This window comes from Lichenostomus cassidix, chromosome 1 (assembly GCF_008360975.1).
Source record: "Lichenostomus cassidix isolate B80296 chromosome 1, HeHo_3.0, whole genome shotgun sequence".
In the NCBI taxonomy this organism is placed as follows: domain Eukaryota; kingdom Metazoa; phylum Chordata; class Aves; order Passeriformes; family Meliphagidae; genus Lichenostomus; species Lichenostomus cassidix.
In genome coordinates, this window is record NC_139479.1 from 110,140,388 (window position 1) to 110,167,586 (window position 27,199).

The window sequence follows — 27,199 nt, forward strand, 5'->3', positions numbered from 1 at the left end:
TCTCCTTGTGGATGTTTCTCCTCTCACATGGCTGAGAATGAGCTGCTAGCATGGATCAGGCTGCCTGCCAGCCTCTGCTGCTCAGAGAGCACAAAATTCCCATCGCCCAGAGTGGCAAGAATGAGGGGAGTGTTTGGCCAGGGGGATAAATAATAAACACAGGAAAATGATTGATTGACTGGCTAACAGAAACCCCCCCAGCCCCGCTGCCTGCCTCTGCATTACCAAGGAAGGAGGAGCTGGTCAGAGAGCAGAGCTTCCATCCTCTTGCAAATACTTGCTCCCTGCATATCCTTCATATCCTAGCACACATCTGTACCCAGAGAGGCCACCTGGGATGTGAGGCCAGCTCAGCAGGAAGAGGGAAGCAAAACCTGTCCCCCAAACACCTGATTACTTGCCTGTGCAGTAACAGGGCCCTGAAATCTTTTTTAAGAGACAAGGCCTTGAGAGAATCCACTGCTAACCATCTCTGCAGGGTTCCTGTGGGTACTCAAATCTCTTAAGATGTATTTGGTCAGCCCAAAGAAAATCCCTTTCTTCCCCTAGCTATGCCTCTCCTCTGAAATTCATCCTTTGCTCCCACTTTCCAACTTTCACAGGCTCCCTCCTTCTGACCTTGGATCCCCCTGTCCACCCAAAGGAAGTGCTCTTCCTCCCTTTCTCCACACAGTCTCCCATCCCATGGGATTCTGCAGGCTGGGAAGCTAGAGACCAGTAAAGGACAGGGTCCCAGCAAGGAGCCTGAGAGGGGGCATAAAGAATGAATCCAGAATTCAGTGAGGACACTGGAACAAGGACCTTTAACTGAATTAGAAACAACAGGGAGCCCTTAAGATTAAGGAGCCTTAGTTTGGTGGTTTTCAGCCCAGGAGTGAGGATGCCCCCAGAGCACCCACAGCCCCACAGTGCAGCAAGAAGGCAGCATTGGTCCTGCAGGCCTTGGACTTCAAACTGGCATGTGCACAGCCCTGAGCATGCCTGTCCCTTAGGGTGCCGCCTTGCTGCAAGAGACAGGCAATGGGGAAGTCAGGAGCACTTCCCTTGGAAAACTTGGCTATTGAGTGATGTTGTCATTTAGTGAAACCACTCAAGCACAAACACAGACCTTGTTCAGTAAAGTGTTCTTGGTTTAAAACTACCAACAGCATAAACTTTAAAAACTCTGAGCTACAGTCTCTGCTGGAGGACAAGGCAGAGCTGAAAAAAGAGGACAAGGATCTCCTCTGTGCCTGTTCAAACCTCTATGATCCAACCATGCTCATAGGTGGGGTTTTGGTGATCTTTCAGACCAGAGGAACACAACCATCCCAGCTCTCTGTCTCTCATTCTAGAGACTGCAAGTATCAAAGCAGATAGTTTCCCTCTGCCACTCATTTCTTAATGCCTCCACAGTTCTGTCTGCTAGTTATAACAAGTGGGGAATATTTGATGGATAGATGTTTGCACTAGCTGACAGACCATAAACTTGTGATTCTTGGAACCCACTGTCAAGGCTGGCCAGGCTGTCACACCATGATAGGAGCACATTTAATTCAGGCTGCCCTGTCCTTTCAGACAGATTTAGTATATATTGCTTCGCACCAGGTGGATGGGTAGACAATCTTATAGTTGTGACCTGGATCAACATTATATATTAAATTCAGTCCTTGGATAGGTACTCAATCTTTAAATGGTAGCATTACAAAGACAATGCTCTGAGAGGGAGAAAAGAGAAAACATGAGAGCTTTTCATTCTCTTCTTGCCCCTCTTCTCTCCAGTCCTACCTGCTGGGACTGCTCAGACTCTCAGAACTGCGAATTCTCCGGCAACAGCTGGAACCAATATTTGACAGAAACACCTTCCCCAGTCATCTCCTTGGTCAGCACACCTCAAACATTTTCCTCCTCTAACTGCTGTCTGAAGGAGCCAGAAGTCAGCTCTGATCTATAGCCTTGTGCTGATCAGCTGCTGAGCCTGAGATAGGAGAACAGGGAAATGTGTTTCAACCAGCCTTTAAAACAGAAATACTTAATCCTATAAAAAGAAAATCTATATTTAAAAATACATAGAATGCCAAAACTAATAAAGTAATGAATTGAGACAAGGTCATGCCTCTAAGTTCCTCTCCATGAAGAGCACAGTGGGACAGCTGAGCAGACTAAGAGAAATTTGAGGAAGAAATTGAGAGAGACTCAAAAGTAATGGCTGATCTGGAGGACATGGGCCAAGCAAGTTGTTTCCTCTTTCAGAATACGTGGGCAAGAAAATACTGAAGCAAATGCAATGCTGATAACATTTCAGACTAATAGAAGGGAACAGGTAAGAAGATGACAGACTACACAATCTCCCTTCCAACACTTTTCCATGAAACATCACTGAGGCTAAGGAATTAGGAAGACCCAAACCCCAAAGAACAAAAGCACTGAGTGTTCATAGGAATGAGACCATGCTTGACTGGACTGCAAATGGCCAAAGTGCTAAGAAGGCAGAAATTCACAACTCAAAAAGTCACAGCAGAGATTGTAGCAGAGACATAGCAGAGCAGGTTCCCTGCTGGCATTGCTGCCTCCTGGGAAGCCTGGGACTAGCACAGGCATGAGGGGAACAGCAGTTCCCAGGAGAGCTCCCCTGGGAGGCTCACAGCAACCACGCAGTCTGGCCAGAAGGATGCCCAGGCTCTAAGTGCCCCTGAGGGCATCCAGCACCTCCTCCCAGCAGGGGTGACAGGAGGGGATCCTGTACAGGGCTCATGGCAGGTTCTGCACACATCTGTGAATAAAGAACATTTCAGTGATTCAGGTTAGCAGCAGCACCAGAGGTATGGATAGACTGAGAATGAGGATGGAGAGTGGCAGCTCTATAAGATACACTTTGTGGGGGGAAAAACCGTGACTTTGAAGTGCAAAATTAATAGCTTTGCTTTTGCCTCAAGTGTTCGTTGCTTATATGGTCTACATGATTAAAGATCTTTCTGGGGAGCTCGGGAATTGTAATACCATACATCTATAACTTTGTCATGAAAATCTGATGACAGAAAAAGAAAGAGGATCAAATGAGCTTGTAAGACTCACTGTAGCCAAATAATGCAGAAATGCTTCATTTTTCCTCCAGTGAACATTGGTTCACATTTTTAAAAATGAATTTGCTGAGGCCATATTCACATACCACCACTGGTTTCCCACAGACATTTGAGCAATCGAGTTTGACGGGCAACAGAGTTCTCAGAAAGCAAACGTCAGTCAAGGAAACCAAATTTTAAATTCATGTGGGCCAACATCCACCCCAGAGGCAGCTCTGTGCTCCTCCAGCCCTTGGGAAGCACGTACAGTATTGTGTAACCAATCCAGTACTGTGTAGCCAATCACAAACCAAACAACACACCTCCACTGCAGACTTTATGCAATAAATACTCAGCAAAAGACATTTTAAGGACAATTAAATGCATTTAGATTAGTAATAGAAAACATCTAAGAGAACCATGAGGTACTGCCTGGTGGAAATGGGGTTTACTTCAAATGTACTTTTAGGTCACTTCCACTGGTTCCTGGGCATTGGAATCCTTGATGCCCACGCAGGAATCCCACAGAAGGATTGATGTGGACAAGGGCTGCAGAGGGTCCTGACTTCTTGGCTGCTCATGAAATTCCCCTGGGAAGGTTCAGCAGCTTTTCCATATGAACACTTTTCACCCTTTTGTCCACCTGAACAGAGGGTTTTGTCCTTCCCTTGCCAGCCCCTACACTTCCCAAGCACAAGGTGTCCAAAGGAGGGCCACAAGGATGGTGAAGGGTCTGGAGATAAACGTTTATGAGGAACAGCTGAGGTCACTTTTCTGTTCAGCCTGGAGGAGACTGAGGGGACACATCATTGCAGTCTGCAACTTTCTTCCTGAGGGGAAGATGAGGATCAGACACTGATCTCTTCATTCTGGTGACAGTGACAGGACTCAAGGAAACAGCATGAAGCTGAGTCAAGGGAGGTTTAGGTTGGATATCAGGAAAATGCTTTTCACCCAGATGGTGATTGGGCACTGAACAGGCTCCCCAGGGAATGGTCACAGCACCAAGACTGAGAAAGTTCAAGAAGCATTTGGACAATGTTCTCAAGCACATGGTGTGATTCTTGGAGCATCCTGTGCAGGGCCAGGAGTTGGACTCAATCCTGATGGGTCCCTTCCATCTCAGCATACTTTGTGGTTCTGTGGTTCCATGAACACACGGCAGCACCAGCACAAAACCCACTCCCCCATCCTCTAACATGCCAGGCTTCGTAGCCAACATATTAACACAAACCCACTGGTCTCTGGGTGAATAAAAGCAATCATTCCATGTATGCTGGAAAAACAGTATTCCCCCAGAGCAAGTCAGAAAGCAAAACACAGAGAAGCTGCAATATTTACGTATTCCTTTAAAATTATTCCTGAGGCCTGTAGGACTGCTACATTAAGCCACTCTCTTCCCTCGAGGTGGCTACATTTTATTAGAAGATTGGGCAGGTTTTTTTCTCTTTTCATTTCTGTGTTACAAACTCTGTTTGGCTGGCACATGGCAGGCAAGGAAAACAACCCCACTGCAGCATCCACAGGAACAAGACCAAGTTCTCTGCAGACCACTGCTATTTTTTTAGAGGACATCTCCACCTCTTAGGGCTGGATCACAGCAGGGAGCTCCTCAGGGATTACTCAGAGCTGGAGTTTGTGACTCACTATTCATATGCAAGATCTTCTCTTCATGATAAAGTTATTTTAGACAGGAAGAGGTAAAGCAGACAGGGCCAAGCTAGGGGTCAAAATCAACTGGTAGGGACCCAGGAGAGAGTTAAATTTCATGCTCATATTGGTCATGAACCTAATCTCAAGAAGGCATGTCAATGATGGCCAGCTATATGACAGTATAAAGAACACAAAAGGCACACTGAAAGATTTTCCTAGAAACTGGATATGGGTGGGTAGGCCATGACATTTTTATCAACAGCCCCAGCAAAACCCAACACTCTCATGTTCAGCTGCATGCAGGGTTTCACTAGAAATCATGTTAACCACTAGCTCCTACCCTTAAAAGGAATCAGATTAGCAGCAAGAGGCAAGCCTGAGGTCAGAAACTTGCTGCTATTTGTTTGGGTTTTGGAGTAAATGCCATGCCAGCTCTTCGGCCTGGGAACAAAGTTTGAGGTTGAAAAGTGCTTCTGACAGAACCAGCTTGATGTGTGCCAGGCTACAGGCAAGACTTTTCAGAAACAAATCTCTAAAATTAGCCATTGCAGAATCATGTAGTCCAGTGAAACCATGTTCTCTTTCCCACCTTGCTTTTCTTCCACTTCAGCCCAGATTCAACAAAGCACTTAGGTGCACATACATAGCAGAAATTACCATCATCTTTGCTGCATATTCACAGAAAAATGCACTTCTTTCCAATTCATATTCATTTGTCACATTCAGTTCAATTCATTTTTTTCAACCTTTACAGATCATGAGAACTCTTTTCTCACCTGGTTTTTCCTCTGAAATTAAGTTTTGGATTAGTTTTTCCCTCTGTGGCCTTGTATTTTCTCAGGATATAGTTACACTTTGCTCTCTATATTTCTAGCCTCACCAGATTCACCTCTGACATTTCCAGAGAAATGCCAAATTTGAGGACTTTCTGAAAGGTTCATTAAAGCACCCAGTCCTAAATCAACAATAAAGACATTCACTAAATGAAAGAGAACTCAGAATAATCCTCACTGATTCCTGATGGATATCTCTGTCCACTCAAGCACATCACAGTGAGGTACCTGAGAAGTCCAGATCCTCAAAGGAAAAAAACTGAGATACTTTATCCCTTTTCCTGTCCTAGTGCACACCTGGCACACTCCAAAGCACTCCTCCCCACACCCCAGATCAGGGCTGCCATCACACCAGCTGCATTTCCAAGCAAGCAGCAAAGCTGCAGAGCACATCCACCTCAGTATCACACATCCACAGCACCTCAGACACACAAACACAAACACAGGCAGGCCTGGCTGCTCTGTACTTTCATGCAGTGTCATCTCTCATGTCACTCCCAGCATCTCTGACCACAGACTGGCCTGCAGTGGGAGTCTACAGCTTGCTCTGTTTCACTTCCCAAGACAAAGGCAAGAAGGATTTTAATCCTGATGTGCAAGTTCTTGCAAAAGGAACAACATTTCTGACAGCTGACTGCTCTTCTAACAGAAGCACTCTTACAATGAGAACTATTATTTTAATTAACAATTGGAAAGCACAGTCTAGGGATGAGGTAATTTCTAATTATTGTGATGGGATTTAAAAAGGTGTGCACTGGTACTAATAGAAGTTACTGATCCCATTGGAAATTACTGGGTAAGGTCCTCTCCCCCACACTAAGCAAACAGTCAGACCAGCCACCTCAGCATTAAAACCTACAAATCTGTGAAAAACTCACTGTGCCTGATACACTGCAGCTCGTAATGACTACTTTTTGTCCACAGTGCTGCTGTTTGTTTCAAACCATTTAGCAATATTCATTAGCTCCCCACTTCAAATTAGGGTAATTGAGAGTAAGGGAACATGCAATAAAGGTTTTTATAAAGGGAGACATGCCCCATTCCCTTCTCTGACTCAGGTGTTGACTGTCAACTTGCAGGCAGGCTTTACCAGGAACCTTTCTTCAAAAATGCCAAATGTTTCATGAAAAATGATGTGCTGCCTCTTTCTTAAAATCTCACCATTAGTGGCAATTTTAATTCATATGTTTTTCTTCACAATTATTCTATTAACATACAAGGGAAGGATATTGAACTCCATGATACGAAGACTATTTTGCCTCTGACCCTTTTTCATGGCTGAAACCACAGATGCTGAAGCCCTAGAAAAACTCATGTGTGCCAACGAGCCTTAAAATTCATATTAAAACAGTCTTACGACAAAAACTATGTCAGCCATACCATTGTCTGGGATACTTCAAATTCTTCCTCTCCAGGAATCTCAGTCACCCGCATTAAATGACTCCCAATTGAGACATGAGAACTGGCAGCAGCATAAATACCCACGGAGCACTGGCTGGTACAGCTGACAGCCAGATGGGATCAGAACAGCAGCAAAAGACAACACTGAGCTTGGACAAGCAGCTCAGGCACCAGCCTGGAAATTTGGAGAGCACCCTCACGTTCCTACTCCAAGACGTTTTGTGTCTGACAACAGGCAAGTCATGTTTGCCTTTGCCTGCCAGAAATGCCCATCAGAAAAAATATAGTGAACTCTGTCTCACACTAAGGAGGTGCTGAGAGCCTACAGGAATGCCATGACCTGAGATAGGCAACAGATGTACAGGGGAACCAGAATAAAAAACCTTGGTGTCTTAAGAAGAAACAGTTGCAGGGGAAGACAAATCAGGATAAGAGAGTTAGAACTCCGTGTCTTGAGCAACAGATAAGGCACTGTGTGCGTAGCCATGCAACATGCACAAAAGCAGCCCAACTATTTCCATTCTGTAATAGCAGTGTTTTCATAACCATAAGGGTCCAGAGCTGTCAGAAAAGACCTGAAGGAAAGGTCGTATCTGTCATTCAAGCAGCTACTAATATAGTTTGAAAAACAGCTGAGCTCTTGCGTATACAAAGCTTTCTGCATATACTTTTGCTACCTCACAGCCTTCCTGGAGAGACAGGGAATAAGTGTTATTCCCATCTGCCAAAAGATAATCTGAGTTTGAACGGCCTGCTGAATGCTGCATGAGAAATTACCCTGACTTTGATTCAGCTCAAGCTCCCAGTGCTCCCTCTACACTTCTCATTGTGCGTCAGGACCCAGTTTCAAGTTCATTACCTTCGTGTTTTGAATTAGTGCCTACTGCCTGCATACAAATGTTGTGTTTGCAGCTAACATTCCAACAGCTTTCAAAACCTGGAAAGACTCTCAGAAGAGATGCAGCTCACTCCTGGCAGCACTGTTGCATGACTTGGGTTCCTGTGTGCTGTTGCCTGTTTTGTCATGGATTCCCAGCAGCACCAGGACACTCCATTACATCTCCTCCCAACAATGTCTCTCCTGGGTGGGCACCAGGAATCATCAGGATGTGTGCAGCACTTCCCTGGGGAATGGTGCAGATTAACAACTGCAACGATGCAAGACACCACCAAAATATGGACCATAAAGTTAATAAGGGAAAACTATGTACCTCTTAAAATTATCAGCTGCTGCTTTGTACTGGATTTCTCTTGCTGACTGCTTCTAAAAGCAATATGCATGTCCTTTGTTTATGAATGTAAAAACCCATGCTGTCTCATCTCTCTGCTAGTTCTTAATATGAGGAGCATTCACCATGTGATTCTGCAACTGGTGTCACCCCAGCTGTGGAGGCTGCCCAACTTCTGCAATAATTCAGCTGGTTTTATGCTTCCTCAGAGCTGGTGATGGGCAGCTAACTGCTGTTGGCTCCCTGGTGGTTTACACCATCCAGTGCCTGTATCAGTCTGATATGCAAAATAGTTTCTCCATTTGACCGCATGAAACACATTAAAGAGACCTGCCACATATTTGCAATTAGGTGCTGAAAAACAAAGTGACAAGACTCAATGTCTGCTTTGAAAAAGCTCTTGTTTAGGCCAACAAGACTGATTTCCACAAACCTGCAGGGAAAATGTAGTTTTTTAAAAGCTCCTTGATTTTTGGGGGTCTTTTAATATTTTTCCAGGGTATGAGAGCTGCAGGACCAAGAATAGAAGGATGTTATAAACCTTTCAAAGAGGAGATTTAGCATGGAAATTCTGACAACCATCAATGTGAGCAAGGCCGCCAGGCACCACTCACAATCCACAGCATCTTCCAAACCTGTCAGGGTTTTCTAAAAAGGGCTAAAAATAAATGCAGAAATGCAGCAATATACACACACACATACACACACATTATTGTTCAAAAAAAGAGCAGGTGGTCCTGCCAGCAGTGTAAACAGAGATGACTCTTGAAAACAGCTAACAAACACCCAGCTGAGCAGCCTTTCCTAGCCATGCAAGCAGCACTTTCAGAGCTCTCCTTGAGTTCTCCCTGCCAGAATCATGTGGGATTCGGACTCTCTGTCATGACAAGGCCTGAGTACTTCCAAGTGTCTGGATTTCCTTCACTCAACGTATTCACACAATTCTACCCTCCTGACCCCCTGTGGATTATTGCCCTTCTGAAAATAACACACATGGAACAGCTGGTGGGGCCAGAAATGTCTTAAATGTAAATAGCACAAGTCCCTGTTTTGTAGCTCCCCACCACTTGATCTGATCCCTATCCTCATATAATGAAGAGGAAAAGGATCAGGGCACTATGAACAGCCCAGAAGGATTCAAACAGCAAGCCTGGATGGCTGCATGTTGAAGATTCTCAAAATTTGTCCTAAGCCTGCACAAAAAAAAAAAAAAAAAAAAAAAATCACCCCAGATTTCAGTTATGTCTCCTCTGCCCACCACAGGAAGAAGACTGATGTCACAGGCTGAATCACAGACATAAATCTTCCTGCTTGGTCACTTCTGAGTATGAAAGCATAACAAAACAACTTTGCTAGGAATCCACTGTAAGGCTCAACATCATCTCTTTGTAGATCTTCTCTCCTGGCTGTTATGGAAAAAAACCCAAATGTAATTTACACTCGCACCATTTCCTTTAATTTCATATCATCCCAAAACATTTGGTTTAGAACAAATACCCTTGGTTTAATATACAGTCACAAAAAGTAAAGGAGGTGATAAAGCTTAAAAGTGCCAAATGGTTAAGTGCTGCCACAAGGGAGCACATCTGCCACAGCACCAGAGCACAAAGTCCCGGGATGCAGCATCTCGCGCACAGTGACAAACTGGCAGCTCTCCCACCACACCTGGGCTGCACAGGCAGCAAGAGTCCACCTGACACGGCTGGGAACAGCTTATCCAGCTTGCTTCTGAAGGTTCCTACTTCCCTCAGCCTTCCTGTGCAAGGGAAAAACACTCTTTCAAAGCTGAAGAGAAAACTGGCCTGCTGTTATCCCAGAGCAGCACATAATTGAGTCGGCGTGATGCCGCAGACTACCAAATGCAGCAGATGGCTGCAGGCATCAGCCAGTTAAGGATGACAAAGTTGGAACAAAAGAAAAGCAGAAGGCAGGGAATGCATCTTCTGCGCTGGGTTACAGGGCAGGGGATGAACCTTGGCACAGTGGGTCCATCGCCAGCACACGGACAGTTTCCAGCTCTCCCGCCGCCACACCGACAATGACCAAATGGCCAAGCCTGGAAATGACAAGGAAAAGTGAGGGAAAGTCACGTCTTCCCAGGAAAAAGAGGCAGGAAACTACCAAGTGTCTGATAGCCTATTTCTAAAACACACAGAAGAAAATCTCCAAAAGTGTCCTCACTATACAAACCCTAAATATGACAACTCCGACTTCCAGGACTCTCCCACATAACCTGCAGGAATTCAGAAATTAAATTATGACCTGCAAGAATCGACACACATCATTTCACTGCTGGAAGGTAAAGCACTGATGTGAAAGCATGCAGAAAATGAGACAAGATGCGTAAGATCTGTACACTGTACCGTGAATGGTGTCTTGCAGGGAGGGCTTGGTCTGCGGTGGCATTTAGGGGTTTATTTTTGCCAATTCCACCCCAAAGGATCACAGACGTTAGGAGTGGAAACATTCCTTCCATTTCCCCAGGCGCCTTGCTCACAAAGCAGCTGGCTACAAGGTTCACCACAACAGACAGACTGGAGTAGACAAGAGTGATACAGCTCCACAGGAGGCAGCACAGCACACTCGAGCAATTTATAAATAAAGTTCATCCCTTTGTGAAGGCAGTAGAGCTTACATGTCCACACTGACCGGTTTACAATAGCCACTGTGGTCACCAAACCTTGCAGGACACAGAGACATCATCATTAGCTCCACAGCTGGGAATGGCAAAAGCTCTTTTGGCTGCAGGATGGAGCAGCCAGTGATTCTGAACATGAATGCTACACAAACTCCTGCCCATGCTGCATTTGAGATTTCACTAGCCAAAATCATTTCAAGGATAAGAGCAAAAGCACCTTCATTGCACTCAGAGAGCCAGTCATGGAAACATTTTGGGGTGGAAGAAGTTTTTTGGAAGGGCAGGAAAACACTTGGTGCTACAGCAGAGCAGCAGGTACTCCACCCAGAGGTGGAGCTGCCCCAAAACAAGGCTGGGACACGGAGGTATCGTGCTTGGCAGGAGCTGCTCGTGGCCCACTTTGGGCAGTCACACCAGGCTGGTTAAGCCACCCCTCTCCAGCAGCCCAGCTGCAGCCTGTGTGCAGCAAGAGCTGTGGGAGAATATTTCCAGTTCACTCTCCTTGCTGAGCACTTGGGAGAGGAAGCAAAGAAGTCAAGGCAACATGTCTATTTTCTGACCCCTAACAATTAGGGGGAAAGAAACCCACTTCCCTAAGGGGCATCCAAATGCTATTTGTGTCTCTTCCATACAAATATTTTATGGTAAATCTCTGATTTACACCACAAAGAGCTACAGCCCTTTCAAAGAATGATGGCATCATAAAATGGTTTGGGTGAGAAGGGGACTTGAAGATCACCTAGGTCAAATCCCCCATAGGCAGGGACACCTTCAACTAGACCAGGCTGCTCAGATCCCTATCCAACCTGGCCATCCTTTACCTTTCTTCAGGGACAAGGTGTTCACTTGATCCAAAAAGCAATAAAACACACAAAATCATTAGGTTAAATAATTTCTTTTGTGGGTATTTTTAAAGCACTATTTAATGTCAACCCACATTGGGGAACAAAACAATCTAATTGTGATAGTTGCTTCATACCTTATCAATGTATCAGCCACACAATGACTGTTTAACTTGGTCAAACTGCAAAAGTCACTATGACTCACTTTCCTCTCCAAAACAAGGAGGCCATAAATGCAAACTTATCAAGCCAGAGTGTTCTGAGGTGTGATATATTTTTGAAGCACTATAAAAGGCAAATGATAGCAATGGTAATATATTGCAAAGATAGCAATCATTGCAATTTTTTTAATTCCAGTCAGGAGAAAATTTTCCCTCTGCTTTCAGAGTGGAAACTTTCCTGAAACTTGTTCATCAGAGTTCATTACTTCCTTTCAGTGGAAAAAACCTCACCCCTGGTGGCCATTGGATTAGCCTTCTGCTCCTCGTCTGGTCACAAAAAGCAACAGAAGGGTAAAAATAACAGGTCCTTTGAAAATGTTTCTGTAAAGATGGTGCATCTTAGAATAAATTTCTACACAGTTGGACAAAGGAAAAAAAAAACAGGGCAACACCATTTGCTAAAAAATTGACAGCCGCCTGCTATTTTGGAAATCTCTCCTCTAATTGCACACACCTGCTGTGTATTCTAAAATACATCTCACCAGAAATGCTGCTTGGCAGTGGCCAGGGCCACCCAGGAGGGACCCTGCAGTCCCAGTCTTCACAACTTCACAGGAACTGGGGTTTTCTTCCAGGGTAACATTTGAATGGCAATTCAAATAAATTCACTGTGAGCCTCTCTGCCTGCTCATTTCTGTCACATCACCTCTATCTTTCTTCCTCCTTCCCCCACCTCCTCTTAACCACATTTTCCTGTTCCTTCTCCGCCCAGCATTCTTGACCCCTTGCTCTCTTGCAACACAACATTTAGGCTTGATTCCTTCATTTGTTATTTTCTTGGCTTCTGAAATATTTTTTCCCCCTTCTCTCTCTGCTCTTGTCATGCCTCTGTTTCACATACTCTAAGCTCAGAAAACTTGAGGTAACCCTTTCAGAACTGCAGGGCTTTGAGAGACACGAGGAGATCACCAAAATCCCCGTTCTGCACGTGCTGGAGTCTGTGCCAACTTCTCACCACCTGAAGCAGCTCCTCCCTCTGACCTTTGTGCAGATCACCATCTTCTCCCTCCTCTTTCTCCTTCACCCTTGCCCTGCTCCCTGAAAACCTCCAGGGATGGTGATTCCAACACCTCCCCGGGCAGCTCATTCCAATATCTAATCACCCCTTCTGTGAAGAAATTCCTCTGAATGTCCAACCTGAACCTGCCCTGGCACAGCTTGAGGCCATGTCCTCTTGTCCTGTCGCTTGTTCCCTGGGAGAAGAGGCCAAACCGCACCTTGCTACACCCTCCTTACAGAGTTGCAGAGAGCAATAAAGTCCCCCTGGGCCTCCTTTTCTCCAGGCTAGAAAGCCCCGGCTCCCTCATCCCCTCATCAGACTCGTGCTGCAGACCCTTCCCCAGCCCCGTTCCCTTCTCTGGACTCACTCCAGCCCCTCAATGTATTTTTCAAAGTGAGGGGCCCAAAGCTGTACACAGGATTCGAGGTGTAGCCTCACCAGTGCTGACACAGGCCAGGAGCCATTGGCCTCCTCAGCCACCTGGGCACGCTCCGGCTCTCGTTCAGCCGCTGTCACCCAGCACCCCAAGGTCCTTTTCCAGTGGGCAGCTTTCCAGCCCCTCTTCCCAAGCCTGGAACACCGCCCGGGGTTACCGTGCACACTGGTGGCCGATAAGCCCCAGAGGGAAGCGAAGGCACGTGTAGCCGGCGGCTCGGGTGGCAGCCGTGCCCTCACGGGGCGGGGGCGCGGGGCGCGGGGCGTGAGGCGCGGCCGGTCCCGCCCAGCGCGGCCCTCTTACCCTGCGCGGCGCCCGCCGGGAGCCGCAGTCCGCGCCGGGCCCTCACCGTTACCCGACCCCAGCCGGGACACCCAGCCGAGGACTGCGCTTCCCGCCGCTCCCTGCGGTGCGGCCGGGCCGGTGGGGCCGCCATGGGTTGGGGGGTTCGGCTGTGGCTGCTGGGCGGCCTGGCCGCCTGGACGCAGCGCCGGCGGGCTTCCGCGGCCGCGTGGGACGGCGGCGGGGACGGGCGGCGCCGGGAGCTGGAGCTGAGGCTGGTGCAGGTCGTGTTCCGGCACGGGGCGCGCACCCCGCTCCACCGGCTCCCCGGGGTAGCGCCGGTGAGCACGGACGGGACGGGAGGGGAGGGGCAGGGGTGGCTGCGGGGATGCTCTGACACCGCTGCTGAGCTCTTGCTGGCTCCCGGCAGCCTGATGGTTTGGCCTTTACTGCCCTTCCCGAGGCGGTACCGAGAGTAAATACGGAGGAAACGCGGGAATTTAGGAGCTCGTAGCCAATGCCGCGCTACGGCGTTGCGTAAGAGTGGCTGGAAAGCTGCCCGGTGGAGAAAGGCGTGGGGATGCTGGGCGACAGCAGCTGAAGGTGAGCCAGGATGTGCCCGGATGGGCAAGGTCAATAGCATCCTGGTTGGCGGCAGGAATAGCGTGGCCAGCAGCAACAGGGAAGCGATTGTCTCTCTGTGCTCAGCCCTAGTGAGGCACCTCGAATCCTGGGTCCAGTTCTGGGTCCCTCAGTTCAGGAAGGACATTGAGGGGCTGTAGCAAGTCCAGAGAAAGGCCGTGGAGCTGGGGAAGGGTCTGGAGCACAGGTGTTAGGGGAAGCTGCTGAGGGAACTGGTGGTGCTTGGTCTGGAAAAGAGAAGGCTCAGGAGTGACCTGCTTGCTCTCTATAACTTCCTGGAAAGGGGTTGTAGCCAGGTGGGGGGGTCAGGCTCTTCTCCCAGGGAACCAGTGGCAGGATGACTGGATACAGTCTTTAATCTGTGCCAGGGGAGGTTCAGGTTGGACACTGGAGGAATTTCTTCACGGAAGGGGTTATTAGACGTTGGAATAGGCTGCCTGGGGAGGCTTTGGAGTCACCGTCCCTGGAGGTGTTTAAGGAAAGATTGGATGTGGCACTGTGGTCTAGTTGATATGATAGCGTTCAGTCACAGGTTGGACTCAATAATGTCAGAGGTCTTTTCCAACCTATTTAATTCTGTGATTCTATAAAATGGACTGGCAATAGCCAGCCACATTAGTGGGGCAGATGACAGCAGAGGGAACAGTTGATGCAGCTGCAAGGAGCCCTCAGGGGCAGGATGCAGGGATGGACATCCCAGGGCTGCTGTACCTATGGACTTTGCCCCAAGGTCAAGTGCTGTGCCTCACAACTGGTGCTCAGCAAACATGTGGCTCCTGCCTCAGTGTTATCACAGTTGATCAAGCTCCTCCAGCTTGCACCGAGGTGGCCCAGGGAGCTGGAGGGTGTTAGCTCAGGTAATTTCCTACAGCAGCTCTTCGGTGTGTAACAAAGAGTAGCAATTGTGATTTCCTACAGATTCTTCTCCTGTAAGGGGAGGAAAGCAAGTACTGCATTTCTTGCACATCAGATCTGCAAGTCCAGAGAGCAGCACTACCCTCATTTCTCTAGGAGCTGCATGAAGAGATCTCTTTGTCTCCGTGTTGTGTTGTTGGCAAGGCAGTATGGTGTAGTACTCCAGCATTAGTTTAATGCCCTTAAAAGTCCTTGGTTTAATGCCCTTGAAAGCTTTCTACTGAAGCACTGGTTGTTGGTTTGTTTGTTTGTTTTGAAACAGGTGGAATGGAGTCCCACTCTTCTAGATGTACCTCCTAAGACTAAGTTTGATTATGTGGTGACAGACCTAAATGGAGGACCTAAACCTCCCTCAGCCTTGGACGAGCGATACAAAAACACTGTATTCAAGGTGAGGCTGTATTTCCTGGTGGGTTCCTCTTTCCTCTGTAGACTTCTTTATTTCCGTGGTCCACTGGAGACTTTTTTTTCTTTGCTTACAGGGTGGTGTAGTCGCAGGACAGCTGACATCAGTGGGGATGGAGCAGGAATTCGCCCTGGGGGAAAGGCTGAGGAGAAACTATGTGGAAGAAGCCAAGTTTCTTTCACCAAAATTTAAGCCTTCTGAGGTCTTGTGAGTCTCCCAGTTCCCTCCTGGATCTTCCCTTACTTCCTGTCTCCTAACAAGTAGTCTTGTGCTAGGGAAACTCTGACTGGAGTACCCTTCTCCACCCCACAGCAGACTGCCTGGCCCCTGGGCCTTCATCTTTGCTCAGCCTGCAGAGCCTGGCACTAGAACTCACTCATAACACAAAGCATCCAGTTGTCCAGCAGTCCTGGGAGTGATGCCAGGGAGAGATTCATCTCACCTAGGTTTAGCCACTGGCAGTGATGTTATGCACTTTTGTGGTGAGTGAAGAGAAACAGGCATTTCTGGAGCACATTTTAACTCACTGTAAACAGCTGAAGTTCAGTGAGATGAAGCAACCCCTGCTGCTCACATCAGTAATGCTGAGAGCATCTGGCTTAGGATGAGATAAAAAATTACACCAGAGAAGTGCCAGTTGTTATCTCCACTATCTCTGACGTGCAGTTAAAGGGCAGTTCAGATTATAGCTGTCTACCTAAAATATCTTTAGTGACAAAAGATGAGTCCCACCACAGATTTCCAAAGCCACGGTGGAAGCAGAACCCTCAGTTCCAGCAAGATTCCCCAGCTGCAGCCATGTTAACATGAAGGAGAAAGTGCTACCTCACAAACTGATTTCTCTCTTTCAGCATCCGTTCCACTAATATTTTCCGGAATCTGGAGTCCACACGGTGCCTGCTAGCTGGGTTGTACCAACAGCAGAAAGAAGGTTGGGGAGACTTCTGAATAGCACCTTTCCTTGCTCAGTCTTCCCTAGATGTACACACCTTGCACATACTAACTCCCTCTGGCTCCTGGTTGTTCTTCCCTGGTTCTTTGCGCTTGGCCCCCTTCCCCAGTTCTCCTGGTCCTGTAGATTCTTTACCAGCTTGTCACTTGTTCCGTCTCTTTGTGTAACTTTCTGCTGCTCTTTCAGACCTGCTGAGGAGGTTAGTGTTAACCCTCTGCAGAATCAAGAAGGCAAAAAGTTCACACATCTGAAAAAGGTTTCTCAGAGAAACCCAAGTATCTTGGATACAAGTTCAGTATCTGGAGTAAATTTCACCTGTATCCTGCAGCTGGTAACTACTTGTATGTTCTAAAAATATGCTCTGCATGTTAAAGATCTCACATCTGCTCCATCCATGTTCAGTTCCACGAACAAGTAGAAGTGACTTGCCAGAGCTCCTTGCACCTCATAACACAGAGACTATTTTTTGGGACCTACAAACACTAAGAAAAATGAACACACGACTAGGAAACTTTACAAGGTGCACAGCAGGCATCCCTGTGGAAATAAATGCACAGAAATAAGTACAGTGGCTTGTGTTGCAGGTGATACCTCGGGGGAAATAGCTAGTTGACAACACTGGACTTGGAGCACAAAGACTGTGGGAGTGATTAAAACAGTCTAAAGAAACTAAAGAAGTGCAGATGGACTACTGATCACAGAAACTTCCTTCTTGTTCCACAGGACCTGTTGTCATTGTCACTGATGAAGAAAGCTCTGAAATGCTCTACCCCAATTACAACAACTGTGAGCGCCTGGACTGTTTGACCAGGTAATTGCCAGCAATATATCACCATATGATTTCACTGCTGTTTCATTTCAGCAGTAGTAAATTACAACACATTTTCTTCCCATTTCCCAATTTTTTCCCCTGCCACTTACTGTTCTTTGGGAATGGTTAGCTAGTTGTATAAAATACTTGGTAAGTGGAGTTATACACCAAGCAGTGGCACAAGAAGAAAATAAAATAGAGACTTCCTGAAAGACCAATTTAATTTAGTCTGTGTCTAGCAAACACTCATTACTAGCTCATGTACAGCTAGTCTGTGGCATTGCTGCAGGGCAGAATTAATGTCATCTACATCCCTTAACAAGCCTTTCAAGTGTGAACATATTGGGCCTCCTTTTTATATGCAGCTTATGGTTTGGGGGTTATTTCAACATTCCTGTCACATTCATACCTTGAAGAAACTGAAATATACTCAGCCTTGACATATTTAATGAAGATTAATGAAGTAAAATAAGGAACATCCTCCATAGAACACTCATATTTGCAGAGCAAAGTACTCTAAAATGCCTGTGCCAGGTTTGGGCACAGGGTGGAAAATGAACAAGAGAAGCAGACGTATTACAGTTTGGCTGGATTATACATTAGCGTATTTTTGTCCAAAACTCAAGAGTTGTCAGAATTCACTTGCAAGAGCTCATTATGTAATGCTTGACTCTGCAGGCAAAGGATTCTAGACAGTGGTGAGGTGACAGCCCCTAGAAGCTGCACATTCAGTCTCCTCAAGTAACATCACCTGTCCAAAAAGGGAGTAAACTGCAGAATCTTCTGCTCCCTGCCCCACTCTGCCCACCAACTGCACCTTTTGTGACCATGCCAAGGCAGATTTTTTGAGCTGCAGTAAGCACTGCCTCAGCTTACAGGCTACCTAGGAAGTGCCTGGCCAGCATGGATATTTTCAGCTAAATTTTAACATTTAAAGCAGCATAAAAATGCAAATGGCTTCTAACAAAGCAAAAGGTGAATTTTAAGCTACAAGTGAGTATCTAGGTGTTTCCTTTTTCCCACACCATACAGCAATCAGTTCAAAGCTTCTACCCTATTCTTCTTTCATGAGGCAGTTAAAGGCTACTCCCTGGAGACATAGACCTGTACTGTTCCAGTATGACCAGATCTGTTAGCTGATACACAGCCCTTGCTTATGGGAACCACTTCTGGGGTGTTCACTTCTCATCTTAATTTTTCCCCCACCTCTGTGAGAGCAGAGAGCCAGCTCTGATCCTTGAGATCTGGATACACTATGTGTCCTTTCTGCAGTTCAGACTCCCAACGTCAGGAATCCCTCAGGGCGCTGCAGTGCTTCTCTTCTACCTCTCACTGATGTGGGACAACTCCACTGGGCTGGGTGACGTGCAGAACAAAAGATAGAAAGCCTGGTGTGTGAAAAGTTTTTGGTTTTCTTAACTGCTTTACAGGGATAGGATGGAGAATGCTATGCATCAGCCAGGTATCTCTGATGACTTGAAAAAAATTAAGAAGAAGATGGGTATTGATGGTGACACGTCTGTGGATTTTTTTGTCCTCCTCGATACCATTTTTGCTGAGCAGGTGAGCTGAGCAGTTGTGTTGCACTGTCACAGAAGGAAACATCCCTGTGCCATGCACATGGAGAAATCACAGAGTGCCAACACCCACAGATACTAATGAGTACTCCAGTACCTTTCTATGCATTCCAGAAGGTTTATAGAAATAGCATAGCCTTTTGAAAAAACAAGATGTGGGGTCAGCCTTGCTATAGGATGGATGAAGACTCACCTCCAACATTCATATTCTTATCTTGAAATCCAGTATTACTTTCAAATGTAATGTAGAGCCAAGAGATGCATTGGGCTTTGCTTACCCATTACAAAGTGCCTTCCATTTTTTGATAGTCAGCACCTCACAGTTATCTTAATCCCAGTTCCAGCACACTGCTTGTGAGCTAGACTGCTTTTGCTACTGGAAGAAGTTGGGCACATTTGTACGCCCCTTAGTACCTCTTTTTTTGCTAGAGCTAATGAGAATTGGTCTGTCTGCCAGGTGAATGTCTCAATGTGTTGCACTCCTCATAGAAATGCATCCTCAAGAACACACATCCATCCTTTCGGTCTGTGTGTTTAAAGTGTGTTTAAAAACATCCTAAAAATCCTCACATGAATATCATAATATAATACTGTAGTACAAATGGTGTGACATGAGCAGCTGTTTTCTGTGGGCAGTCATCCCTGTGTCTTCAGGCTGGGTTCAGAAAGGGTCAAACCCTACAAACTCTGCTACATCTCCTCCTTCCAGGCACACAATTTGCCAAGCTGCCCTGTGCTGAAGAGCTTCAAGGAGACAGTGGAGCGCCGATCTGTGGACTCCATGCTTTACGTTCTGGAAGACAGCTCCAGGTGATTACCTGTGTCCATGCCTCTGGCCCCAGGGGCTGTCTAACCCAGGGTGGGTGTGCTACACCAGCTTATTTCAGCAGACAGAAGTCCTTTCCCATCTGCTGCATTCCCCCACCAGAGCCCACTCATGAGGTTTGTGCCTCAGCCAGCTCAGTGTCAAGTTGAGTGCCTTGAGTCAGTGACATGAGCTAGGAAAAAGGAGTGCACAGTGAGGAGACCAAGATGTGGGCTTGCATTCTGTTTTGTTGATCCTCATGGAGAAGGTAGTCTCGGAGGAGCAGCAGTGAGCCACTGGGGTGGGCAGTGAAGGCCTCAGTTGCCACAGGGGTTTAAGTGAACCTGTGGCAAAGGCAAAAGCAGAAGAGAGATGCTTCCAGCCCAAGCCCTGAGGCTGCCCTTGCAGTTGCATAAGTACAATCTAAATTCCAGCCTGGGAAGTTTATCCCAGAGATGGCACCTGCACAGCCAGGCTGAGAAGTGCTGGTGCTAGCGGAAAAGGTAATGCCAGGTCCTGCACACATGTAACTACTTGCAAAGAGAATCTGCTGCTACGTGCAGCTAATTACCTCCTCCACAGTTTGTAAAGGCTGGCTGAGTTGCTAGCCTTGCAGTCATTTTCCTTTCAGATTCGTTTGCAGTGCCACATTCACCAGCTCTTCTCAGGTGGTGGTGTAGCACTGTCTTTTCTTTACCATGTATTAGAGATCTCAGGTAGTGAAAGCCTGATTTCCACCAATGCATTCATTAAGTAGAGGGAGTTTGTTTCCTCCCACCAGAAGTTGTATAAAGATCATGTCTTTGTTCACTAAAAGGGAAAAAACTAATTTTTAAATATAGCCACCACTTTCTTGAATCCTGCTTCTCCTCACCAAAGACCCCAACCACTTCAGCTGCTGTTTTGCAGCAGTCAGCTTCCCTAGCTGAAACCCATGCACTCAAAAATCACACCAGGGAAACAAATTAGTCTAGAGAACAGCCAGCTTCTACATTTCTATTTACATGGCCACACCTCATGAGACTGCTTGTTAACAGCTGTCCCCTCCCAGTCTGCAATCACATTAGAGTGGTGACTGTGCAACAGCTGAACTAAAAACTAGTCATATTAATTGCATTTAATAGTTCTTAGCTACACTTAATGCAGGTTATCAAATCATAAGAGAAAAGCGGGTTCTCAGGTTTTTATGTGTAATTATTTGAAAGTTTTATCACTAGTAAATTTATTTTTGCTTCTTTTCTAGAGAAGTTCTTCAGATGAATGTTGGCCTCGTTTTCAATACCTTACAGAAGAACATTCAAGCAGCAATAAATCCCTCAAATGCAGCTGAAAAGGCCAGGTACAGCACAGAACTCTTTCTAATAGTTATAAATTCTGACTTGATATCAGTGTGAAAAACTGGTTCAGAAAGATATTGAACGTGTAGGATAAAGAGAAGGAGTGCTCACCTGCTGGAAAAAGTGTGAGTGCTACTGCCTATCCATGGAGGATCACAACTGATATTCTAGGTCTGATTTTGTTTTTTCCACTTGTTTTCTTTTCCAGAAAGCTCTACCTCTATGCTGTTCATGACTCCACTCTTATCCCTCTCCTGATGGCACTGGGCACTTTTAATAAAAAGTGGCCACCTTATGCTGCAGATATGACCCTGGAACTGTACCAGCACCGGCGCTCCAAAGAGTGGTTTGTGCGTGTGTCTTACTGTGGAGAGGTGAGATCCTGTGGGAAGTCCCTCCTACAAATCCTGGGCATTTGGTTTCACTGTGCAGCAAAAAAGGGCATTGGCAGTGCACAATAGCTGTAATTCTGTCTCTTTGCCTTTGCAGGAGCAAGTGGTGAAAGGCTGTAAAGCAGGTATCTGCCCACTCGAAGAATTTCTGGAAGTCCTTTCGAAGTACTCAGTCACTCCAGAGGAGTACAGTAAGCTGTGCTCCCAAATGAAGAAAAAGCCACAAAGAACATCATTAATATAATTGAGCTCTCTTAAATTAAAATTAGTTTATTGTCACGAGTTTTGACTATTTTTCTTTATGTCCTTGCCAACCTTCTCTATTGCAAAGGTATTTTAGATGAGGGGACTTTTTCCTACCAGACACAGGGTGGCACAGTGTCACTTTACACTGTTAGCAGCAAGCTGAAAGAAACCATGTGACAGAATGGCTCAAGTTTACTTCTGAGATAGCCACACCAAAAGCACTGAGAGGCCAAAAATAGCAAGAGAGAACACACTTTTAATTGCTCCTCTGCTTCAGGAATATGAGAGAAAACATACCTCTTCTTCATAGGCTGGCACTGTGGGATGAAGCCCAGCTTGCTCTGTGCTACCAGATTTGAAAGCTTTGACATAACATTGATTTTATGTCTGGTGAACTGCAGAAGCCATTGTGCCTTTCCCTTTCTTCTGGCATGTTGGAGGGTTGCTCTCTGCAAACAGATGAGCCTCCCAAATTATATAGCATTTAGCTACTCCATCTTGAGGGCGTTTTTGTGCACAGAAAACATCTCCAAAGGGACAGAAAGCCTCCAAACCTCTTTCCTGAACTCCTCTAACTACAGAAATCAGAGTGGGCCAAGTACAAGAACACACAATCTTGGTGAACTCTGCTTAATGTGCTTTAAACAAGGAAGTCTGGGGAGCCGCTCTCAACTTCAGCTTTGGGCAGCAATGATCTATTTTGCACTTGCTGAAAAATACAATACTAGCCAACAGCAGTACTTCTAGCTGAGATGACAGTTTTTCCTGTAAGACAGTACTGAGAACCACTATGTTGCCAAAGTCAGAATCATAGGATGGTTTGGGTTGGAAGGGACCTTAAAGATCATATAGTTCCAACCTCCTGCCATGGGCAGGGATGCTATCCAATTGAGCAAGGTGCTCAAAGCTCCATCCTACCCGGCCTTGAATGCTTCCAGGGATGGGGCATCCACAGCCTATCTGGGCATTCTGTTCCAGTGCCTCAACACTCTCACAGTAAAGAACTTCTTTAACTTAAATCTCCGTTACTAACCACCCACGTAAAAAAATCATTCTCCCTCTTTCATATAAGCCTCCCTTTAGGCACTGGAAGGTGCTCTAAGGGCTTCCTGGAGCCTTCTCTTCTCCAGGCTGAGTAGCCCCAGCTCTCCCAACCTGTCTTTGTGGCAGAAGTGCTCCTGTCCTTTGATAATCTTTGTGGACTCCTCTGGGATCCTTTTAACAGGTCCATGTATTTCCTGTGCTGGGGATCCCAGAGCTGGATGCAGCACTGCAGTGGGGTCTCCCCCGAGCAGAGGGCCAGAATCCCTCCCAGGATTTTGTTTGTCCAGGACCTTCTGTTGTGTCAACTGCACCCCTTGACTTCATGTCCTCTGCAAACTTGCTGAGGGTGCATTTGATCTCACTGACTATATCACTGAAAGAGATCTCCACATTTCAATCAGTAAATAAAACTTGGGCCCTACTTTCTTTGGGATAGGCAAAGGTTAAAATAGAGGGACCGTTTATTAAAATGGCCCTGTAATTTTGATTCTGCGTTACCCCTTCTTACTTAGTGTAAATATCACTTAATCTGAGTCTTTGACAGATATGTGATGGAGCCACTACAGCACCTTTTCTCTGAGAAAAATAGGCTGGATTTACCTCTACTCTTTTATTAGCCTGCCCCCACCACATTACATATTGACACCACACACAGCGAACAGAATAATTTGAATACTAAATACCTTGCTGGAGGTCTCACTGAACTACTATTAGAAGCTGTCAAAAAAGCAAACATAACATTGATATTTTTTCTATCAGGTTTTTATACAGTCTAAAACCATAATGCCATTATATAAAAATCAATGCCTACCCTTGCTTAAGAACGGTGTGTTCTGCTCTAATCAAGCTCTCTCTTGTACACAGTTTCAAGTATTTGGAGAACACGGATGAAAATATTAGGTCTGTGATTACAAGTTATTTGTGAGGCATGGACTGGTTGGAAAAAGGAATCAGAAACTGGCCATACAAAGGGGGAATTCAATTCACATGCCTACTCATAACTAACTAGGAGCATCCCCAACAAAACTGACTGGCAACCAGGTTAAAAATTCCAACACAGCCAAGACCCAGAGCACTCAGCAGCGCAAGTTGTTCCAGAGCAAGTTAGAATGTTAAAGGGAACTGCTCTCACACAGTTAAAATCCCCCTATCAGGAAGGCACCACTGGGAACAGGTTAGCTCATTGTCTCTTCCAGGGCTTCTGCCCTGTTCTAGCCTTACCCTTCCCCTCCCTCAGTGTGGAAGTGGTTGGGCCATGCAACAGTCCATCCCACTTAGCACTTCCATGGTAGTTGTGCCCTAAAGGATGAAGGAGGAGTTATTTCTGACCACAACTAGTGTAAATGATCATTTCAGAAGAGGATTGGCTGGACAGTGGAAGAGTTCTAATATCAAAGGATGCAGGTAAGTGGGAGCTACTGAATTGCAAGCACAGCATGGAAGAGCCGAGGCATTTCTGAGAATGTGGAATAAAAATTCCCAGAAATCAACAATTTCCCGGTATCCCAGACTAAACAGCATCGCTTTTTTTCTTGTGTCATTAACCATTTTTAGGTTAAGAATTACTACCAATTGACAAAGTAAAGTACACTCTAGTAAATACAGGCCTATTTCAAACACGGATCATTTTTCCTTGAGAGGTATCACGTTAGGAAACACTTTTCAGGCTGCAGCCTGCTAAGGCTGCATGAGGAAAGCATTCACCGTAGTGAGTGCAGAAGGACACCACCAATGAAATGTAGCCCATCCTGCCACCTGAGTGAAAACCAGCATAGCAGAGAGCACACCAGGCACCACAAAATAAAGCCCTGTATGTAATGTATTTGCAATAGTCCCAACACTCTGGGGGGACAAAAAATGCTGCATTTCAACTTACCCTCAGGAAGATTTGGGCACGCACATCTTCTCTGAGTCAGGATACATGAATTGCACCAGAAGCACCACCAGCATTCAAATCGCAGCCAAAACTGATGCAGATCAGACCTCCATACACTGGTCTGCCTTCCAAAATGTGACCCATCAGACACCACGAGGATGTCAGGACTAAACTCTTAAAGCTGGCTCCTTGCTCTTGTGTTCTCTGGTAGATTAGCTAGCCCATGATACAGGCAAGTACAAAGCTCGAGTTTACTTGGACAATGCTTAAAACTGCCAGCGCACTCCACAGACGACCTGATTGCAAGTCTACTAATTTAAAACAAACAGATTTCAAATATTTTAAACTTTTGATTTAGCAGGCACATTACTTCGCGTTTCAGAAGTTCACCATCTGCTGGGTTTACCTTTTAAGTCTCTCCACACTCCGGCTGCGCAGCCATCTGGGATGAGATAATTTGAACAGCAGACTGTTTCCTCCCATGTTACTAGAGAGGAAGAGCAGCCAAGCATGTATGAATAAAGTCTATTTCATTCTTTCAAACAAAGGTGGAGGAGGATGATTTGAAAGCTTAAAAAAAAAAAAAAGGGGGGGGGGAAGAAAACTAAAAATGGCAACCCACTTTCCATCTTCAACTGTACCATGACTACCAAAGCTGACTCACAGTTACTATTGATAAGCGGGAGGGAGCAGAGCCTGACTTACAGATCCTCAGGTGAATCTGCAAGGCTGACAGCTAGAAAGCTTTCCCATTTGCAAAACAAAAAGGGAAGAAGTAGAATCAGAGCAAAACAAAGAGGTTCATCTACGTACATCTACAGAGTCATTTTCACGACTGGAACCAGTTAAGACCTTAGCAACTCTTGTCCATCCGCTGGTGCAAATCAGGCAACATCACTGAGGTTAAGTGCACCCACGTGGGCTCAGGAGAATCCACATCTTCTGCATTTTCTGTAGGAAAAATCTCATTAAGACACCAAATGCCAGCATCGTAAGTTAGACAGACACAGAAGGAATTTTAATTCTACAGCATGTTTAAAATGTATCCTCTCACCGTTCCATGGCTTTGAAACAGTGAATCCCCCATGCTAATTTTCCTAGAATAAGTCACAGCCACCTCAAACCCTTTGCTATTCAAAATCCCAACAGGCATAGGAGGCACTGAGAAAGACTGTTTTAAAAAGCCCCAAACCCTCCAGCTTATTTCTATGTCGATCAAGAACTTTGCTTTGTTCAACATGGTAAAAACAGTCAGGAGTGATGGCAGAAGTGGCAACACATAAAAAGGTTGCATTGTGACAATTCCCATGCAAGGTCCTCAAAAGGGAGCGGTGCAACCACTTAGAGAAGAGGTAATTCCACTCTACAGAAATAACACTTACTGTGTCATTGTCAGCTCTTTCTAAAATCTTGACAAGCCCATGCTTCAGGCACGCTGCCTGTCTTGTCAGAGGGAAGCACCACAACAGACATCCTACACTTTGTCAAAAGAGTAATTCTCACCCAAAATCATCGTAAATTTGCATGACAGCACAAAGGTGAATTTGGAAGCAGACAACAGAAGGCTCTGAGGCTTGCGTGCCTCCGACGGTGCATGGCTTCACTCATTTTATAACACCAGCAACAAAAGTTTAGTAAACCAGCCACCAAGAGGAATCCTTTTTCCACGTGTTAAAGATCAGTTAACTCTAAAAAATTCTCACACACAAGCATGTTAAAAATACTCATTCTCCACATGAATTTTCACACTAATGGCCAGCCCTCTGAGGAAACTGCTCATAGTAATCATTTCAAGTAGCAGTAAGTGGAAGGGAGAACAGATTACACACTCCATATACAGTGCTGGGAGACCAGAGAACAGCCAGCCAGAGCCCACACCCTGGCCTACAGATCCACATCTGGCTCATGCTGCTATTCTCCAGGAGCACAGCTCAACTCCCAATCCATGTTTTGTCATCCAGCCTTTCACTCCTCATAGGCAAGACCATAAAACCTTCTTGCTGAAATCCTCTCAAAAGGCAAGTTTGAAAAGACAGGGGATTAGGAAGCAATCGATGAGAACTCTGGCAAAGCAACAATTTACTCAGCAGGGTTGCCTTGACAGAAATCTGCTCACTGACAATTTCTCTCTCACCTTTGTTATTAAAGTTCATCTGTTCCCCACCATCTCAGGCTCTCAGCGCTGGCAGTCAGAGACCAGTCCACAGTCCCCAGAGGGGACACAATCCCAATGCCTCGGCAGACTGACACTACTGCTCAGAGGGAGCTCAAACCCACGTACTCTGGAGTGCTGCAAACACTCTCCAGGAGGAAGTGGCAGAGACAAGTTTCATCTGTTCCTTGACCCTCAACAAATTGAGGAAGTCTGTAACTATCATTCCTGGGGTGTTCTGAAATAAGACCTCACTCCAAGGCGGAACAAGCTCGGTTCAGGATTAAGCTAACAGAATTGCCTCAAAAGGAGCACGCAGCTGCCTATTGACCAGACCTTTTAGCAGCTGCCAAAGCTTACCCCACCTGGCCTCCAGGCTGGCTGTGATCACAAGGAAGAGCAAACAGTCATCTGGCCAGCTGTTTGATGTAAACAGAAACAACTGGACTGGATAAAGAAGACAGTTCG

At 46.0% G+C, this 27,199-nt stretch overlaps 2 protein-coding genes across 2 annotated transcripts in view; one reads left to right on the forward strand and one right to left on the reverse strand.

Moving 5' to 3' along the window:
* The window catches only part of GJA8 (gap junction protein alpha 8), a 74,439-nt gene extending 60,971 nt beyond the window's left edge, over positions 1-13,468 (reverse strand). The window contains exon 1 of the mRNA XM_085075845.1: positions 13,452-13,468. The gene's annotated coding sequence lies outside the window, so the exon portion shown is untranslated. The remainder of the gene's footprint in view (positions 1-13,451) is intronic.
* A 141-nt stretch (positions 13,469-13,609) lies between these two features.
* On the forward strand, positions 13,610-21,695 carry ACP6 (acid phosphatase 6, lysophosphatidic). Its single transcript, XM_085075825.1, has 10 exons — positions 13,610-13,917; positions 15,396-15,524; positions 15,616-15,746; positions 16,391-16,470; positions 17,215-17,302; positions 18,733-18,865; positions 19,589-19,689; positions 20,928-21,023; positions 21,230-21,395; positions 21,511-21,695. Exons 1-10 carry the CDS (start codon positions 13,729-13,731, stop codon positions 21,655-21,657), a joined length of 1,260 nt encoding a protein of 419 aa, XP_084931951.1. The 5' UTR covers positions 13,610-13,728; the 3' UTR covers positions 21,658-21,695.
* The last annotated feature ends 5,504 nt before the right edge of the window (positions 21,696-27,199 follow it).